At 41.8% G+C, this 10,389-nt stretch overlaps 1 protein-coding gene across 2 annotated transcripts in view; it reads left to right on the forward strand.

Annotated features, from left to right (window-relative positions):
* The first annotated feature begins 6,042 nt into the window (after positions 1-6,042).
* Positions 6,043-10,389, forward strand: part of ESR2 (estrogen receptor 2) — a 58,270-nt gene continuing 53,923 nt past the window's right edge. For both annotated transcript variants that reach the window (XM_040641804.1, XM_008701010.2), the window contains exons 1-2: positions 6,043-6,506; positions 8,338-8,510. In XM_040641804.1, coding sequence (XP_040497738.1) covers positions 6,088-6,506; positions 8,338-8,510 — 592 coding nt within the window. In that variant the 5' untranslated portion in view covers positions 6,043-6,087. The remainder of the gene's footprint in view (positions 6,507-8,337; positions 8,511-10,389) is intronic.

Raw genomic sequence — 10,389 nt, forward strand, 5'->3', positions numbered from 1 at the left:
GTGTGTGTGTGTGTGTGTGTGTGTGTGTGTGTGTGTGTGCGCGCGCGCATGCGCACACTGGAGGAGTGGGCCAGAGAAGTCTTTGGATAGAAGACCAGGGCTGTTCGTCGTGAAGGATGAGGGCCAACTATCTTAGACTAGGAAGACTAGTTAAAGAAAATTGACATGCAGAGAAATGTTTAATTCTTAGAATCAGGATGTCCGGGTACATGTTCTTTGGTTGGCCAGGTGTAGTTCCATACCCGCCAGGCCCAACAATTAAGCTGTTTAGAGACTATTTTTCCCTTTGACACCAGATATTGTGCTCACTGAGTCAGTGCTTGCTTGTTCAAAGGAATGTGTTGGGAAAGTCCTGTCCTACAATGTTGAAGAAATTTGATTTTGGGGGGATTCTTTCCTTCCACCAGTTTATCTCCCTGGTGTAGATGGGACTACTCACATAGCACAGGTTAATTCGCTTTCTTCGACCTCCAGCGAAGACCTGCTATTTGTTTGCTTGTCTGCCTGGTCTCCTGCCATGATTTAAGTTCCTCACCCCTTGTCATGTCTTTGCTTCAGCAGAAAAACCCTTTGCATTGGCTACCAAGTTACTAATGATCTAGGGTTCCCCTGACAAATGGCTGTCACATGAATCTGGATACATCTGAAAGATCTCCAACCAAAAGGCAACACAGCCTTTTAATCACTGTTCAGCCACCAGTTCTCTCTCGTGAGTTATTATTGTGCTAGGGATGTGTGGAATTTCTAGAGAAATTGATTGGTGTCTATATGTGAAATCCGTTTTCCTAAGCAAAGCACTGTGGCACCTGATTGATTGCCTGGACGAATCCTGGCATTTGCCATTGGGTGGTGTGTGTCTGACAGGTCATTTCAGCATTTCTGGGCTGAGAAGGAACATTTCAATTGTAGGTGAAAATGAGTAATGGGATTGATTCTCTGCTCCTGAGAGAGATGTCATATTCATTTTAAATTGTGTGTTCACTTTCTACCTGGATCATAGGAGGTGTTCTTTCAAGTTCATGAATTTCCATGCTGCTATTCATCACTTTATATCAGTAGAAGCTCTGTTTTTAAGAGGCCCACTGAAAGTAAAAGATAGCAGTGGTTTTCTGATAGGTCGGTGGGTTGGCTTTGCTGAATTACTTATGTTAAAATGCTACATATGTTTCTTTGGGGCAATGTAAAGTTGAGACAACATGAAATTCAGTAAAAACTTGAGCAAAATGTTCAGAGAATTTTTTTTTGTTTAAACCATTCAACTGATTTTATTATTAACCTGAAGTCTTGTTCAAATTGTTACTCTTAAATTCACTGCTTTCCTGCTTCATAATTTCTTGAATGTAATGTGTATACTCATCATAGTAACCACACTGACTTTTGGATATACTTTGATTTATTAAATTGTGTAGCCATCTTGTTTTCTTATACTTTTTTTAAGTTCAAGAAATACAAAATGTATTACCTCCAAGTTTTACTCTGCATAAATACAATTTGTTAGGCATGTTACCTTGAGTATTTTCCTCTCAGTTGTTACAATGTGTACTGTTTCAGTTGTATTGTTAAAGTACTTTCAATGTCTTTTGATTAAATATCTGGCCACATAAGATATGCTCAGATCATATAGCAAAAACAATGCACTAAAATACAATCACCAAAGTACAGTATCAAAAACATAAGCACAGTGAGCAAGCCTGTGTGTAGGTGGATTGAAATAAGAGAGGTGTTTTCAGGACAGATTGAGGGATAGATGCCTCCTCACAATACTGACAGACCTGGGGTTGCCATCTCAAGGTTACCAGTGATCTAATTACCAACATCTGTGTATCTTCCATATTCCACCACTTGCCCTAACCTAGGTCATTTCCTGGATCTGTAAGTGTTTTCGAGCATTTGTTTAAAACCCTTTCTTGATTAATAAAATGTGGTGCATAATCGGAAACCGGGGATGTACTGTGTGGTGACTAACATAATATAATAAAAAATCATTTAAAAAATGTGGTGCATAAAAACAATGGAATATCATTCAGCCTTGAAAAGGAAGGAAATTCTGACACGAGACAATATGGATGAACCTTGAGGACACTGTGCTAAGTGAAATAAGCCAGACACAGAAGGACAGACACGGCAGGATTCCACTTCTCTGCGGTACTCAGTAGTCAAGTCCATAAAGAGACAAAGTAGAGTGGTGGTTGCCAAGGGCTGGGGGAGGGGTAGGTTGGGGAGCTGTTGTTTAACAGGTGGGGAGTCTTCGTTTTGAAAGATGGAAAGAGTTCTGGGGATGAGTTGCACAGTGGTGCGAATGTATTTAACACTGTACATTTAGAACTGGTTAACATTGTAAGCTTGATGGGTAATTTATCACAACTTAAAAGTTTGGAAACTGCTAGTTTTGACAATAGTTAGCATTATATACTTTATCCTGCATATTTTCTATTAGGAATCAGGGATTGTATATGTTGACTGGGAATCTAATGGAAATAGGAAATTCTGTCATGATTAATAAATGCATATTGATATATATTTGAAATGTATATAAATATATAAAAATATAATATATAATATGTATATCACCTATAACATACACATATTATACATCTTCATATTATACATATATGTATTATATGATATGTATTATGTGCATATATGCATATATGCATTATATATGTGTATGTGTGTCTATATATATATATTTATATACATATATATACACACACACACACACACTTTTTTGATGCTCTATTCTTCTCCAGCGACCATTCGATCTCCTGTCCTTCATGGTCAATCAGTGTTGATGAGTGGTAGCATGTTTATATTAGTGCCTTAGCATTTTACCGGGTCTGTCCTGCCTCCTTTGCATGGCACAGTAGTTCTCTGAAGGCAGAGTGAATGTCTTGGGACTCCTTTAGCTCTTCTGTCCCCACCATACCTACTGCAGGTGCTGCCGTCCTTGACTAACACCCTTGACTGGGTGAAATCTTACAAACACATTTCCTCATATTCTTTCATTATAACAAATGCTTATTGAGTGGTAGTAAAAGGTGAATAAAAATAGTGTGTGCCTTCAAGGAGCTTAACATCTGATCATACTTCTATCATTTACAAGAAGGATTCAATGGAGTTCTATTCTAATAAGGAGGTTTAAGTTTGTAAGTACCTATGGGGTGCTGAGAGTGAGAAAAGTGCTAGGGCATAAATGCCACCCACTTCACCATGCACTTTGCATATTCCTTATGGACATGGCAGATCTTCTGTAGGAAGATAGCAGATTAGAGTGGGATGGTGGGTTGGGGCAGCAGAGTGGAATGCCTTGGATGCTAGAAGACTTATTACATAGGCTGGTGGGATGGAGAGGGGTGATTTGAGCTGGGTTTTAAGAATGTTAGTCTGGGGGCACCTGGGTGGTGCAGTTGTTTAAGCTTCTGCCTTTTGGTTTCAGCTCAGGCCTTGATCTCGGAGCATGGGATCAAGCCCTGTGTCGGGCTATGCATCTGACTCCATGCTCAGTGTGGAGTCTGCTTGGCATTCTCTCTCCCTCTGCACCCCCCACCCTCACCCCCACCCCAGGTGCACCGCACGTGCTCTCTCTTTCTCAAATAAGTAAATCTTAAAAATCTTAGTCTGGCAGCTCTATGGACCTGGAGAAGGAGCTCACCAGAGACAGGGAGTGCTAAGGGGTCTATTACAGATGCACAGATAAGAAGTAATGAGAGCTTGCTCAGATGGTGGCAAAAGACAGACCACGAGGAAAATGCATTGCAGAGAAAAAAAAGTGTGCCCTTGTGATTAAAGGTAATTGGATCAGTGGAGAAGTCAGAGCTAAGTGTGTTGCACTTTGTCATTAACAAATAGGAAATTAGGATTGGTTTTGGGGAGGACAATGATTAATTTTACCTTGGATCTAGGGGCGCCTGGGTGGCTCAGTCGTTAAGCGTCTGCCTTTGGCTCAGGGCGTGATCCCAGCGTTCTGTCTCTCTCTCTCTCTCTCTCAAGTAAATAAATAAACTCTTAAAAAAAATTAAAAATTAAAAAAAATTTTTACCTTGGATCTGTATTATGTACTGTGTAGCAAATCATCATAGAATCGAGCAGCTTAAAAAACATAATATCTCACACACATTTTCTGAGGGTCAGAAATCCAGGAGTAGCTTAGCTGGATGGTTCCAGCTTAGCTCCTCTCATGAGGTTGCAGGCAAGATGTTGGCCAAGGGGGCACCTGGGTGCCATAGTTGGTTGAGTGCTTGCCTTCGGCTTGGGTCAGGGTCCTGGGATCAAGTCCCACATCAAGCTCCCTGCTCAGCGGAGAATCTGCTTCTCCCACTCTCTCTCCCTCTGCCCTTCACCCCTGTTTGTGCTCTCTCTCTCTCTCTCTTACTCTCTCTCAAATGAATAAAATCTTAAATCTGCGCTTGCTCCTAGGACTTGTGCAGTCCCCTCTCTCTCCCTCAGGCCTCTTCCCCTTTTCCTTCCCTCTCCTTCCATTTCTCTCTTAACATTTGGATCTCCGAACCCTTTGGAGTTTATTCTGGCGTATGTGCTTTTTCCAATGGTGTTCTGCTGTCTAGTGTTTTCTCCATGATTTGAAATACCACCTTTATCATATGCCAAATTTCCAAAAACTTTTGAGTTCTTGAATTTTCTATTTTGGGATTTTCTATTCTGTTATGCAGTAGTCAGGGTCCAATCAGGAGATAGAAACTACACAGTTCAACAGGGGAGTTTTAATATAAAGAATAACCATGGGTGGCTCAGTTAGTTAAGTATCTGCCTTCTGCTCAGTTCATGATTTCAGGGTTCTGGGATCAAGTCCTGCATAGGGCTGTCTGCTCAGCGGGGAGCCTGCTTCTCCCCCTCCTCCTGCTCATGCTTTCTCCCTGTCTCTCAAATCTTTTTTAAAAAAAGAATAGCTGTTAAGAGATTAAGTATAATATGTAAGTAAACTATCAATGGCACCCGGGGGCTGAGGGAGAGCACCCAAGGAAGGACAGATTGAGAAGGGGTTCAGACCTTGGGAAAGGTGGGTGGGTCACCAACTAGCAGAGATTTTGGTTTAGCCAGGCCAGAGCTGGAGTAGGGTTGCTGGGCAGGCAACAGAACAGCCTCCGGGGTGCAGCCGGGACCAGGTGATCAGCAATTGGCGGCATGGTTGTGCCCTGGGAGTCCAGGTGCCTGCCGGCTGGGGGGCGGTAGGGGACAGAAGGTCTTCCCAGTGTGCAGGTAGCACAAGGTGAGGAGGTTTGTACAAGGAACGACTTCTTTGTGACTCCTTGGGTCGCAGTCCGGAGAGGTGCCTGTAGAAAGGTTATCCCCACCCCGTCACTGCAAGGTTGCAGAGGGACCTCGTTCTGGACCCGTGGCGGGGCGAGACTCCACTGGCTGTTCTCACCCCCCACAATGCAGACCTCTGCGCGGGCCAGAAATTAGAGGCCTCCTTTGGTGTCCCTGCAGCGCCCTCTACTGAGAACTCTTAGCATTGCGCTCACTTTCACCGCGTAAAGCAATTCCAGCGCTTACCATAGGTTATACATTGAAGGGTATGTTGAAAGCTGAGAAGGAATAAATTGATAACTGACGTGGGCACGTTGGCCTGTCTGTTCGTTGTGTTTTATTACTGGTGACTCGTCGTGTATTTGAATATCTGTTAATGCTGTCCCTGCTCACTGACCTGCTCTTTCAAGGTTTTCTTGGTTATTCTTGTTTATTTTTCCATAAGAACTTTAAAGGAAACTTATCTAGTTCCAGAAGAAAAAAAACCTTGGCATTTTAATATCATCCTGCATTTTTTAATTTTTCAAAGTATAATAAATTCTTGTGGTTAAAATAAATTCTTGTAGCTAACAACAACAAAAGCAATAAAGAAGTAAATAAAGTAGCAAATGAGAATTCCATGCCTCCCATTCACAATCCCTGAGGTTAATATTTCTGAGTCTGTCTTTCAGGATGTTTTTCTAAGGGGTGTGTGTGTGTGTGTGTAAGTAATAAATATATTTGGACGTTTTGAATGGCTAGGCCTGTAGCTCTAACTAAGAAATGTCTTTTGTTTTTCTCTAGAACCATCATACCTGCCTGTGAGTCTTTGAGAACAGTATAATGTCTCTTTGTGCCTCTTCTCACAAAGAGTTTCCTCAGCTGTTACCTATTCAAGATATGGATATCAAAAACTCACCATCTAGCCTTAACTCTCCTGCCTCCTACAACTGCAGCCAATCTGTCCTACCCCTGGAGCACGGCCCCATATATATACCTTCCTCCTACGTAGAGAGCCGCCATGAATATTCCGCCATGACGTTCTATAGCCCTGCTGTGATGAACTACAGTATTCCCAGCAGTGCCAATAACTCCGAAGGTGGACCCGGTCGACAGACCACAAGCCCAAATGTGTTGTGGCCAACTCCTGGACACCTCTCTCCCTTAGCGATCCATTGCCAGCCGTCACTTCTGTATGCAGAGCCTCAGAAGAGTCCTTGGTGTGAAGCAAGATCACTAGAACCCACCTTACCTGTAAACAGGTAAATTCAGTCTTCATCCTGAATTGTACTTCAGGGGCATTATTCAAATCACTTTATGATTTCGTGAGAAGTATTCAAGGTCTTTATTCATCGCAGAGATTACTTAGAACACCTAACACATCGGATTTTCTGATTTCTAGATTATCTATTTTAATATTCTAATGCTTGTTAAAAAGTAAGCTTGTAGATCTGGGTTGTGGGGAGAATTCACTATCATGACTACTGTTTTTAGACATTAAAGATTGAACTTAAATTCCTTTTCTCTTGATGAAGTGATGTGGGTTTGAAAAATTAATTTTTACTTTACCTTCAAGTTAGATCCTTCTTATCTTGTAGTGAAATCACAATTTAGCATTCATGACACATTGTGTCCAGGATAAAAGCAGCTGTGGCAGTATTACTACTTAAATGAAATATAAAGGGCACGTGAAGCCTGAAAAGACAATAATTTGGTTTAAGCTTTTTAGCAGTGAACTAGAATGACATTTGATAAAGATCAGATCTAAATGTAGACTTTAGTTGAAATTTCTTGAAGCTCAAAAGAGTACTTGTGTTCTTCAGAAGCAAAGTAACATGATGGTTATTTCCACTTAATTTGTAACGTGTTTAATGATAATTATTTGCTAGGGAGGGAAGAGGATGTGTCGGGAGAAAGATGAGGAGGATATAAATTTCTAAAACAACCGAAGTATTAAGTCCTTGTGTACTGGATGTTGAAATTTGTTACTTTGAAATGCTGTCGTAACACTTTGAGAAAGCCATATTACATAGTAATTCTATTGAAAAAAAAAAAAACTTCGTTGGCAAAAGAGAATATAAACATTGGATATAACTTTTTTAAAGTACTGTTTTTGCTCAGCTTTCAAGGGAAGACTTTTGTTTCTGAGCATGAACTCTAATGAGAGTAAATTAACCCATAGTATAATTGTCTTCATTTATAAATCAATCACACCTCTAACATTTCCTTTCCAAAAGAAACATGGCCCAGCAAAATTAGGAGCTGACCATGTGTATACTTTTGGTCTCTGCTGGTGCTGCCTTGATGGGCTGTTCCTCTAGGGAGCCATTGCCCCTCTCCCCAGCACTGAGCACCTGCTTCTGTCAAAACCTTCTCTAAGGACAGGCATGGGTCCACCTTCTTCCCCTCTCTCCTCCTTTCTCTTTTTCTTTTTCTTCTCTCTGCCCTTCCCTGCCCTTCTCTACCGTTCTCTACTCTTTCTCTCTCTCTAAACCAGAGAATAGTATTCACTTCAATATAACTTAAAATCCGTTTGTTACTCCTCCTTAAGTTATTTTCATTCTAGATGTTCATTTTACATTGCAGACTGAAAGATTCTGTTCCCCCTTTAAATGGGAACTCTGAAGGGCTATTTAGCAACACTTGGGAATGGCTGATACTTGAGGATGGTTAGGTAAATTTAGGCCCATTCATACAGTGTTAATGAATTCCAGCAACTACGGAAGGCTATTGTACACCCTGCTCGTGGTTCAGACCTGCAGGTAACACTTGCTCTGGTCACTTATTACACTCAGAGATGTGCAACCTGATGGCTACAACTGGCCATCTGTAGTTACTAGTCCTCACCAGCGCTGCATGGATGGGCAGAGCCTTGCGGAACCACTTTCAAACCAGTCATTCCTAACAATGTGACTCTTCATAGATCTGATATCAGCAACAAAGGTTGTGCTTGATTAGATTTGCTGGAATACATTTATCACGAGCCCTGGAAGGCAAAGAGGTAAATTAGGCAGGGTTCATGCAATTGTTTTTCTAGAAAGTCCATCTTTTCTCTTAATGCTGTCTTACAACGAATGTTTTCTTTGCTCCCAGAGAGACGCTGAAAAGGAAAGTTAGTGGGAGCAGTTGTGCCAGCCCCGTTACTAGTCCAAGTTCAAAGAGGGATGCTCACTTCTGTGCGGTCTGCAGCGATTACGCATCTGGATATCACTATGGAGTCTGGTCGTGTGAAGGATGTAAGGCCTTTTTTAAAAGAAGCATTCAAGGTACAAGAGTACTGTTAGCTGCTTCTTTAGTTTTCTGCTTTTGCTTTCAAATAATTTTGTAGAAGACCTGGCAGAAATGTCACTGCTGGCCTGTTTGGTACAAAGTACTTGATAAGCCGTTCAGAGGATCACGTGTGTTTGGGGATGGGGTGGATGGTGGAGTGGATTGTTTCAAGTATAAAGCACCTTATCTATAATTGTGGATCTCAACCCCAGAGCCCCAGAACTTGAATGGATCTCCTCCCACCATCACCCATCACCATCTTCTTGGGAAGAGACACCTAGTTACAACTCTTGTGTATCTCTTACTGGTTTTTGATTTGTGGTTACCATGGTTACAATTAGGTTTGTATATAACATGCATATAGTAATTTATATTAAGTCGATGATCTCTTAACTTTGAACCCATTCTTTACTCCTCCCCAACTCCCCTCCCCTGCTGTATTTTAGATATATGGTGTCATACTTAACATCCTTTTATTTTGTGAATCCCGTGACTGATTTTTTTTTTTAAAGATTTTATTTATTTGAGAGCAAGAGCGCTAGCAAGAGAGAGAACAAGCAGGGGGAGAGGGAGAAGCAGGCTCCTCACTGAGTAAGGAGCCCAATGCAGGACTCGATCCTAGGACCCTGCAATCATGACCTGAGCTGAAGGCAGATGCTTAACCGACTGAGCCGCACAGGTGCCCACTTGACTGATTTTTATAAGTACATTTAATTTTATTGCTTTAGTGCTCCCTACTTTTCTTACTCGTGCTTATGGCCTTTCCTCTCAAAGGGTCCCTTTTACCATTTCTTGTAGGGCTGGTTTAGTGGTCATGAATTCCTGTAACTTTTGTTTGTGTGGGAAACTCTCTCTCTCTCTTCTGAATGAGAGCATTGCTGGATAGAGTATTCTTGGCTGCAGGTTTTTTTCTTTCAGCACTTGGAAGTGTATCATACCACTTTCTTCTGGCCTACAAAGTTCTGCTGAAAGATCGGTTGACAGCCTTATGGGATTTCCCTTGTATGTAACTGTTTTCTTTTCTATTGATGCTTTTCAGATTCTCTCTTTATCACTACTTTTTGCTATTTTAATATTATGTGTCTTGGTGTAGACCTCCTTGGGTTGATTTTGTTGAGGGCTCTCTGTGCTTCCTGGATCTGCATTTCTGTTTCCTTTCCCACACTCGGGAAGTTTTCAGGTATTATTTCTTCAAACATATTTTCTGCCCCCTTTTCCCTCTCTTCTGTTTCTGGGACCCTTGTAATGCAAATGTTATTATGCTTGATGGTGTTGCTTAGTTCCCTAAGTCTGTTTTCATTTTTTATTTCTCCCCCCTCTCTCCTGTTCAGCTTGATTGCTCTCCACTACTCTGTCTTCCAGGTTGCTGATCTGTTCTGTTTTTTATAGTGTACTATTTATTCCATCTAGTGCATTTGTACTTTTAGTTTTTTAGTTGTTCATCTCCGATTGGTTCTTTGTTTTTTTTTTTTTTTAGAAGATTTTATTTATTTATTTGACAGAGATAGAGACAGCCAGAGAGAGAGGGAGCACAAGCAGGGGGAGTGGGAGAGGAAGAAGCAGGCTCATAGCGGAGGAGCCTGATGTGGGGCTCGATCCCAGAATGCCGGGATCATGCCCTGAGCTGAAGGCACACGCTTAACCGCTGTGCCACCCAGGCGCACCTGTTTCTATTTTTTTGTTAGGAGTTTCCCGAGGTCCTCCAGTCTTTTCTCCAGTCCAATGAGTATCCTTATGACCATTACTTTAAATTCTCTCTCGGGTGGGACACTTGGGTGGCTCAGTGGGTTAAGCATCTGCCTTCAGTCCAGGTCCTGATCCTGGAGTCTGGGGATCGAGCCCCGTGTCAGGCTCTCTGCTCAGTGGGGAGTCTGC

The sequence above is a fragment of the Ursus maritimus genome, unplaced genomic scaffold (genome assembly GCF_017311325.1).
Source record: "Ursus maritimus isolate PB19 unplaced genomic scaffold, ASM1731132v1 scaffold_25, whole genome shotgun sequence".
Classification (NCBI taxonomy): Eukaryota; Metazoa; Chordata; class Mammalia; order Carnivora; family Ursidae; genus Ursus; species Ursus maritimus.